A 9728-nucleotide genomic window follows, 5' to 3' on the forward strand; every position below is an offset into this window, starting at 1 on the left:
CCCACGCATGAATCAGCTAAGGTGTATAAGAAAGCAAAAGTTGCTTGCACAGGGCACGCTCCACGGTGCTTCACACTGCGGGCGCAGCAGAGGTGAAAGGGGACATTGACCCCGAGACGTGGCTCATGGTGAGGTACCTCGCACGGATCTGCTTGCGCAGCTCATGCACGGTCAGAGATGGAATACGTGGGATTGTCTCATGTCAAGGACGGTCCCGCAATCCACGATGCCTGCTACAGCGGACGTCGACTGGGAAACCATCCAGGCGCCGCCGGACGTCGAGCTATACATGCCATTTTTCCAGCCAGCACATCCGTTTCGGCCGGTTCGTGCAACGGATCTATCTGCCGCCCCGCGTCCATCAGGACCGGGGGGATATGATGCGCGGATGCCTGCTATCTCTGGAAACACAGAAAGCTTTACGCGGCAAGAAGTGGGGGCGCGAAAATCGAAGTGCACTCCGAGAATACTTACGATTCCGAGGGACAATTTTCCAAACACTGATGAGTGGTTCGTCGTCGGATGCATGTACAACAGTACTGCCAAATGCATCGTCAACGTGGCAATCAAAGCACGAGCCACGGTTACAGAGGACAGGGCAGTCAAGTGTGGCTACGGATCTGGCAGTAATACGTGGCACCATCAGATCATACTCAGCCCTTCGCAGAACGCCTTCACTCTGGTGTGCGGAGACAAACGCGAGGTCATGCCAACTGACTACAAGAAAGCGTTCTGTCCTATCACCGCCAAGGAGACGGACGTCAAACCGGAATGCGGCGAAAACTATACCTCTGTTCTTCCCGCATATAATGAGGATTGGTTAAGTCGGACGACCGGAAGTCGTTTGTTCTTACGATTCCGACCGACAAGTTTCCAGAAAAGGAGGCACAGGTCATGGTTGGATGCAAGAAAAGGGACACCAAAGCCGACGAGAAGGAAGGATCAACATCCGGTGCCACCTCCAGCATTAGAAAGGTTGAGGTGACCGTTGAGGGCATTGGATCGTCCAGCTCCGCTGCGTCGTTGGCTCCACGCCTGACTGGCGTCTCCTTTCTGTGTGCGGCAGTTGCGAATATGTCTACATCGATGGCCAGCATGTTGTAGACGAGTTTTGCACGTCACTGCCTCCGGCCGAAAGATGACTTGCCGCTTAGGCGTTCTATGCGTGAATACGCCGGCCCGTCTCCATCGCGGACGGCTGAGCTCTTTTGAATTGTCTTCTGTCAACTGCGGCGTACGCGGCCGAGCGCAGATCGTGCTGCGGCACTGTAGTATGGCGGTTCTCTCGGAGGAATACCGGGGGCCGCTGCGAAATCCGATCACATGAAAGGGTGTTTCATTCTCCGGTTCTAGGAAGGCTAGCAAGCTCCGGAGGCAGCACCCGGCAGTCAGTTCAGTGGTAGGTTTCTCATGGACTGTACTCAGACAGTATGCGGAGATATCTTCACAATAACCGCATAACGTCTGACAGTTCGAAGGTACGCGTCATGGCCTCTGTTCCGGGAAGCCGAGCATATGAATTCTTTCTGTCCTGGCTGGAAGCATTTACTGTGGTTGGTTGCATTAACGGTGGAAGCAAATTGAAGGACCAGGCGGACTGCTATGCGTGCGTCACCTGTCGGCGCTACGCTTCCACGAGGTGTGACAATTCCTTCTCGCTGAGTCTGTAGGGGTGGAAACAATCAGCGCTACTGTGGAAGCGACGGCGCACGGTTTAGCGCCTCCAGCAGACGTGTGAAACTTCATGCACGAGTTCAGACTTGCCACAGAAAGGGCTGTATGCCAATGAACTTCTTCTAGCGTGTATGGTTCAGTAGAGGTAGTTTCTCGCTACACCACCGGGGACAAGACCCAACACACTCGAATCTCACGATTTCGTGACACTTTTCTCCCAATGTACTGTTGTCCAAGCTATGTATATCTGTCGCAGTGTCGGTGTAACGCTACGGCCTCCGTGTGTTGTCGAAAGCAGGAAAATGTGCGAAGACTACCGGGTGCGCAAGCAATGCTGAGACTGGAAGGGAACAGAAACCAGGAAGTCAGCTGCCTGCAGAGCAGTGAAAGTCGTGTGTACCCGGAGAGAAGCGTCGAATACAGCGATAGAAGATGATATGAAGGAGAGGAGGAGGACGCAGCTTCAACTCGCGTACGGATGCCAAAAGCCTTTGGCAGCACATACCGGGGGGCTCTCACGCATTGACACACGGCAGGGAAGCGCGTATCAGGTCTCCCTGGCATTCGCGCGCTGGCGATGTCACGAGATACAAGGCGAAGGCCACCTCGCAGCTGACCAGGGTGGACCCTCGTTGTCGTGTTGATTCAAGCCCTTGCTCGGACTGGGCAAGTCGTGAATTGTTACGCGCAACCAACGCCGGCCCCCGGGGCTGGATGGTTCGGCTGTCTCGACGGGAAGGCGAAGTGACAAGGGGAGCATCACGACGGACAAGGCAGGCAAAACGCGTTGGTAGGTGATGCAAAATATCTCTCTGCTTTTTGGGAGTTCAATGTATCGGTGGAACTGCCGGCGCAGATTGTGATTCCCCCTACAAACTCGGTGGAAGATCCTCACCTCTGCAGCGATCTGTGCACGCGTCCCTCGTTCCAATTGTGCCCGGGGAATTCTACCTCGAAGGCATCTCATCAACTTATCTCACTTGTATTACCGTTATTTTAAGCTTATTCGAACGAACTGCTAGGAGACTGGCCGCCAGCCACCAGTTCACGAGTCTTTGCATTATTTTCCCGCTTTCCAATAGGACAGTTGGGAATCCCGCTTCCGGCCTGAGCCACAGCTGTCAAAAGTTATGCGTCACTGAGGTCTCAAATAGCATCAATTTCATCTTTTGTGCACTTGTTTCCCGGTGTCATGTCACACCATTTGCTATCGTTCGAGAATCCCATGCCATAGGCTGCATGACTAAGGACTTGAACGCCTTCAAATTGCATTCTTTTCTCTCCAATGAGGCTACCTATCGTGGCGCTCTTCACGAGCGGTGTTGTGCTGTGTCTCTGGGTGCCTGTCCACACAGCGTCCGGGGACACGGGACAAGCTGCCAATGCATGTCATAGCATCGCCAGTGGAATGAGCTGCACCTGCACGGAACAGGGAGATGTCGCGGCGAAACTCTCCGCAGTTATCTCAGAACAGAAACCTGCGCTCGAGATTCTCTGTAAGCCCGACAAGCTCACATGCGCTCCTGATGGCTTGAAGGATGGCAAGGTGTGTCCTGAAAACACGACGACGTTGACGGATTGCAAGGACCCCAGACAGTGTATTGAGGTTGGATCGCTTCTGTTCCCCAGCTCTACTAAAGTCTCATGGACCGAGAGTAACGCATCTGCTGATGAAAAGCCAAGAATGCTGACAATACCAGAAGGCACATTTCCGTTTAGTGACAGGCACTTCGTTGTTGGATGCCTGGACAATGACAAAACGAAGACAAAATGCATTGTGGATGTCACCATCAACGCCAGATCGACAGTAACAAACGGACAAACCGTCACATGCTCCTACGGTAAGACCAGCAATCCATCACACCAAACGATCAAGCTGACTTCCTCACAAAACAGCTTCACCCTCGTCTGTGGAGAGGACGGAGAAGTCCTCCCAACACTGTACCAGAAAACGTACTGTACCGGCGACGCCAGCGCGGACGCTGCTGGCATTTGTTCGGGAAACTACAGCACTGTTGTTCCAACATACCAGGAGGGTTGGTGGAGCAAGGGGGATGAGCCCAAGCCAAATTCGTTTACACTCACGATTCCGCGTGACCAGTTTCCCGAGAACGACGGCAAGATTATGGTTGGCTGCCGGAAGTCCGAGAAAAAACCACTGGAGAAGAGCGGCACGCCTGTTCCAGCTGGGGCGAGTGTGTGCAGCGTCGATGTGACAATTGAGGGAACAGGACCGGCCAGTTCCTCTTCGCTACTATCTACGGGTTTCTCTGCGCTGTTGGCCCTGGGTGCATCTGGCTGGGTGGTTGCTGCCTAGGTTTATCGTGTGAAACCATGAGGCACAAGTGCATATTTTGTGCGTATGCGTCAAGCGTGGAAATTTCTATTTGATGCCCCTCTCGCGCACATGACCGTGGATTCATAACAGTCAATGAAACAGAAGACGACCAAGTTCTAAGATGCTGCCACTGGTCTCGGGCATCCTGTGCTAAGCGCAAGTTGGACACCAACGCGGTAACATGCCTAGCTTAGTCTGTGTGTTTTAAAGATGTTGTGGCAAGCATTCGCAGCTTCGCTGCGGTCATTGCCTCTGTGTGCTCGTGCGCAACGTGTGGCGTGTTTGTTTGGGCGAAACGGAGGCCCCACGTCCCATTGCACATATGACAGCTATGTCCTCTGCGGCAACAACAGGAAGGAGACGAATTTTTTCGTAAGTCACGAGTAGAACGGGCATGCAGGTGACTCTGTGTTGTTATGCCATGGCAGGGAGAATCGGCATTCGGACGGCAGTTGCGGAACAGTGTCTCACCGAAGACGTGGGCAGGAATCTCTGCCGTAGGCCTCTATTATAGGGAAATATAGCTTGAGAGAGAGGATGGCGGCGAAACCTAAGCGAAGAAGAACCGGAACAATAGTCCTGGAAACCACGAAAGTGCTAACGGAGCAGTTGCACTGTGCTTGGCAAGTCGCCGCGGTGGTGAAAGCAGTAGCTGATGACGGCCTTGAGAGTTTAGCTTGTCACAGAAAAAGGGGAGAATATCTAGTTTGAAGCCATACGACGCCGAGCGTAACACATGTGGAAGATAGCAAATCTTATTCCTGTTCCTCAGTGTGCTACGCAGGCGAACGGTGCCGGCGAGCAGCAGCTGGAAACAAGGGAAACCGGGCTCGTTGCGCTTTACTGCTCTCACGCTCATCGCTAGCGTGAGTAACCTCAATTGCTATTGAGTATTTTGCTCCCGCGGCAGCCGCGCACACTTTCGAAATGAACCAGTGGAACAGGCGGCAGGAGCAGCCTTAGAAAGCCCCTGTTGGCAGGTGTTTTCGGATTCAACAGGAAGTTGGCATGAGGACACGCTGTGGCGTGGATGCAGTCTGGCCCGGAGAGACGTACAGGACACCGGCACATCTCAGCATTGTCAGTGCTATTTGTTATTGTCAGTGCTTGGCGCCAGTAGTGTAATGACCGGCTTCCGACGTGGATTCTGCCCAGCCCTATCGACAAACTTCTCTCTCATCACACAAACGGGGACTTGGTCGTCGGTGCTTCACACTGTGCTGGCTGGGTGGGGGTTCGTAGCCACGCACAACAGCTGCGCCCCTCGAGAAGTCTTATACCTCACAGTTTCGCTTTCTGAGCGATTTAATAGCCAGTGGTGTTACCAGAAGATCGAAAAGCGATCTGCTCTCCATGATACTGCTATTCTAGACACCTATCGGGAAATACGAGACACCGCCGCAAGGAGTGCTCTTTCAGGTCACTCTCCCGTCAGCACAGCGATTTCCGACCTCGTCCAGTCGCAGCCCTCGCCCTCGGTGAGAGGGTCCCGACAGGCCGAGCAGCCCTGGCAGACATCTGCACGCGGACGCGCATTTGCCCGGAGTCACTGTCTGGTCACCGGGAGCGCTGTGGCTTGTGGCCGAAGCAAGAACACCTCCGTTGGGACAGAGCATTCAGACAAACTCTCGGCTGTGGTGGTTTATTCTGCTTCAGGCTCTTCCCAGCTTCGGGTTTTTTCTGCATGGTGGTTGAGGATTAGTAGCATCGCTTTGTAGACACAGTGTTCATACTGCGTGTCTCTTTCGTTTGCCTGCGTCCCGTGTCTCTGTGGAAAGATTGCACCCTCCAGCCGCAAGGATATCCGCGGGAGTCGATATTGCAGCACGCACCTGGCTTACTTCGAACATTCCAAATGAGATAAATCTGGTCGAATTACAGCCCCAGCTTTGTTTCCGTCTTCCGTCGGCTTCACACAATGCAGGATCTTCTTTCTCTGTCGTACGCGGACTGTCACGGCGGCCACAAGGGTGCGTTACAGTCTCGTGCGCGGAGTCTTCCACGAAAATCAATGAAATTCCAGTTTTTAGTGCTGCTAACAGCATCGTTTCTGGCGCTTTATGGATCTGGGGGGCTGTCCACAACAGGAGCGCTTGCCGAACCTCCTGTTCAACCGGCGTGCGAATTAGACGGCAAGAAGGCTACGTGCACGTGCAAGCAAGGGGGCTCTCCTCAGAAGCTGGATGTGACCATCTAAGAAGAGAAGAACGAGTTCCAGCTGGTCTGCAACGATGGCTCGACGTGTGCGCCTCTGGATCTCAAAGACAATATGGTGTGCCCATCGGGGACTCCAGACGTTGCTGAGTGCAAGGGTGACCATGCAACCAAATGCATTCCTGTCGGTTCGCTGCTATCCGGAGACGCTAGCAACATTAAGTGGGAGGACTTGAGCAAGATTAATGAGCAATGCACGCAAAAGGTTTTGACAATCCCGAAAATTAACTTTCCATACGTCGATGAAGGGTTCGTTGTCGGGTGCGTTGCAAGCGAGCAAAGCAAATGCACCGTGAATGTGGCAATCAGTGCACGGGCTACAGTGACAGAGGACAGGACAGTCAAGTGTGCATACGGAACGGGCAGCAATGCCAAGCATCACGAGATCAGACTCAGCCCATCTCAAAACAGCTTCACCATAATGTGCGGGGACAAAGGCGAGGTCCTGCCGACGAACTACAGCACAGCATTCTGTCCTATTCTGGACAAGAATGCAGATGCCAAAACGGAATGCAGCGAAAGCTATACATCTGTTCTTCCCGCATATACGGAGGGCTGGTGGAAGACGGACAGCCAGAACTCGTTCGTTCTTACCATCCCGTCCGATAAGTTCCCGGAAAACGAGGCGAAGATTATGGTGGGATGCCAGAAAATGGACAAGGTGGCCGAGAAGAAAGAACCGACACCCGGTCCCACCTCCAGTGTTTGTAGTGTCGAGGTGACCATCGAGGGCTCTGGGGCGCCCAGTTCATCTGCGACGGTATCACCAGGGATCCTTGCCGTCATCGTCCTGGTTGCAGGAGCAGCGAACGCTATTTCCTCGAAGTCTTACATTGTCTAGACGGGAATTTGCTTTTGCAGTCTTCATGCAGTAGGAGACAAGCCACACTCGGTTGCGCGGACAGCGAACGTGCTGGCTCTCGATGGAGCCCCTGTGGGCTGTAGGTTTTTGTGTGTCGCGACCCAGGCGTACGTACTCGGACGCTGAACAAAGATCTGAGATGAACATTGACACCTGCTTCGGATCGTGAGAGCATGAAACAGCTTAGTCATTGTCCGCTGTCTCACCAGAGTACATAATACGGAAACCACCGAGGGTAGTCGCTCCCCGCCACGCCCATCGCTCTGTGGTTTGTCACGCGCGTCTCTGTCACAGGGATACTCTCGCATTAAACATGAACACCTCTGCTTTTGAGCAAATGTATGGCGCTGTCGCCACTGTGACACCCTGGGAACGAACTGTATTAGCACTGTTTGCAAATCTGAGTGAGGAGTGGTTTTGCCAAGCGGAAACGAGGGGGACAGCAGGTCTTAACGACACCGTTTACAGAAACGGATGAAACAAACTTCTTCATGAGCTCGAAGCAAGTCAAGAGCGAGACAGGGCACTGCGAGTCTAGGGAGCCGGGTGCTCTGAAAATGCCGGCGCATTACGGAACGACCAGTTGTAGGCTCAGCAGGTCGATATGTTGAGTGCAGAATTTCCTCTAATCAGTATCGGCAAATGCTCGGCAATGAGTCAGGCGTTGCTCCCATCGAGGGCAGCAGATGTCCTCTGTTCGGATGCGGCTAACAGGGTTTACACAATCTATCCCAAGAAATTAGTGTGCAGAGAGCTGCTCTAACTGGGTCTTCTGCGCAAGCTCCGCCCCGAGCACCCTCACGGGGCGTGTGTGAAGACAGACTCGCACCGCGCCAGGCTCACACTGACCCGCGTCGCTTCTGGACCTCGTGCGGTCTAGGCAGGACGGCGCATGCCATGCCGACGTGATGCCAGCATGCATGGTGGCTGGAAGGCTACACGGGAATCATGCGACGAACGGAGGTTCAACAAATATTGGCGACTCTCAAGCAGCTCCGTACATGTAAGGCTTGTCTTTCATTTAGTTGTGTACAAAAAACGGATAATGCTGCTTGCCGCACACCAAGTCTTGAGACTTAACCCGCGACGCTTAGCGCAGACGATAGTCGTCGCGGGTCAGATTCTCACCCCCTGTGGCAATTGTGCATAGCGGCCCCTCTTTCGAAATCGCTACGCCGTCGTTGTCTTTTTAGTCGTTGAGCGTGTAACTGCTGTTGGAGTAACATAGAAGGATTGCTGAAGATAGGGGCTGACCTAGCATATTCGACGCCATCCCGCTAGAATGTGTGGCCAACTTCTTGCGCGTCGTTCCTGGTGCCCCTTGGCAAAGCTCTCTCGGTATTAGTGACCGTTTGCAACCAACAGCTTTAATGCTCACCTTGTCCCATCGATGAGGCCGCTTATCGTGACGCTCTTTGTGAGCGGTATGCTGCTTTCTCTCTGGGCACCTTTCCGCACAGCTACAGGGTCCCCTCCGGAAACCACATCCAAATGTGACCGATTAAAGGGTGGATCGAGGTGCACGTGCACAGAAAAATCCCCTCCACCGAAGGAGCTCTCCCAGTTATTTCAGACAAGAAACGGCCCTTGAGATGTTTGGCAAGCCTGAAAAACTCACATGTGCACCCGATGGTTTGCGGGGGTCTAAGGCGTACCCTTCAACCACGAGCGGCCTATCGGACAGCAGAAGTGACGACGCCTGTTGACGTGCGGCCGCTTCTTTCCCCGGCGAGTCCCAGCTCACACGGACCGCAATTGATGCACGGGAGAGTAGCAACCCACGATCGCTGGTTATCCCAAAAGACAACATTCGTTACATCGATAGGCAGTTTGTTGTGGGCTGCATGGACAAGACCCTACCAAAACACACTGCACAGTGTTTGTAACAATTGAAGCAAGAGCCACAGTGACGAGCGGACAAACCGTCACACGGTCCTACAGTAAGACCAGCGATCCGTCACACGAAACGACCGAGCTGACCTCACAAAACAGCTTCACCCTCGTCTGCGGAGAAGACGGAGAAGTCCTCCCAACACTGTATCAGAAAACATACTGTACCAGCGAAGGCAGCAATCACACTACAGAAGCCTGCCCGGGCAACTACAGCAGTGTTGTTACCGTGTACTGAGAGGGATGGTGGGGCCAAGGGGATGAGCCCAAGCCAAATTCGTTTACACTCAAGATTCCGCGTGACCACGGCGGCAAGATTATGGTTGCCTGCCGGGCAGTTGATAGCAAGGAGAAGGGAAATAGGGGCGCATCACGTGCCGCCGATGGTACCGTCTGCAGCGTCGATGTGACGATCGCGGGGACCAAATCGTCGAGTTTCTCTGCAATTCCGTCTCTGAGTGTCACTGTTTCCGCGTTAATTGTAGCCAGCGGAGTGATCGCTTTTTAGGCGGGGACGGTTGCGACTTCCGCTTCTTCTATCATTTGTCTCAAAACGTTTTAGTAACGCACAAGGCGAGAACACTTTTCCGCATCCACGCTGCACCGCGGCGTCCGCTGCGACCCAAGCGCGAAGAGGCCAGTGGCGCTGGCTACGCTCGTGATCTCTAATGAACGCGCCACTTGCGTTCATGAAAGCACCACTTGCGTTGTTACCCGCAGGCACGGTGACTCTGTGTTCCCCGGGGCCTC

At 53.7% G+C, this 9728-nt stretch overlaps 3 protein-coding genes across 3 annotated transcripts; all 3 read left to right on the top strand.

Moving 5' to 3' along the window:
• Positions 1-2959: 2959 nt before the first annotated feature.
• BESB_050150 (SAG-related sequence) lies at positions 2960-3991 on the top strand (the record flags this gene model as incomplete). Its single annotated transcript, XM_029363466.1, has 1 exon — positions 2960-3991. The coding sequence occupies one exon, from the start codon at positions 2960-2962 to the stop codon at positions 3989-3991; it is 1032 nt and encodes a 343-aa protein (XP_029220832.1).
• A 1939-nt stretch (positions 3992-5930) lies between these two features.
• Positions 5931-6209, top strand: BESB_050160 (uncharacterized protein; the record flags this gene model as incomplete). The annotated part of the gene is made up of 1 exon (XM_029363467.1): positions 5931-6209. The coding sequence occupies one exon, from the start codon at positions 5931-5933 to the stop codon at positions 6207-6209; it is 279 nt and encodes a 92-aa protein (XP_029220833.1).
• Positions 6210-6281: 72 nt separating this feature from the next.
• On the top strand, positions 6282-7067 carry BESB_050170 (SAG-related sequence; the record flags this gene model as incomplete). The annotated part of the gene is made up of 1 exon (XM_029363468.1): positions 6282-7067. The coding sequence occupies one exon, from the start codon at positions 6282-6284 to the stop codon at positions 7065-7067; it is 786 nt and encodes a 261-aa protein (XP_029220834.1).
• Between the last annotated feature and the right edge of the window lie 2661 nt (positions 7068-9728).

Source organism: Besnoitia besnoiti, chromosome III (genome assembly GCF_002563875.1).
Source record: "Besnoitia besnoiti strain Bb-Ger1 chromosome III, whole genome shotgun sequence".
Taxonomy (NCBI): Eukaryota; Apicomplexa; class Conoidasida; order Eucoccidiorida; family Sarcocystidae; genus Besnoitia; species Besnoitia besnoiti.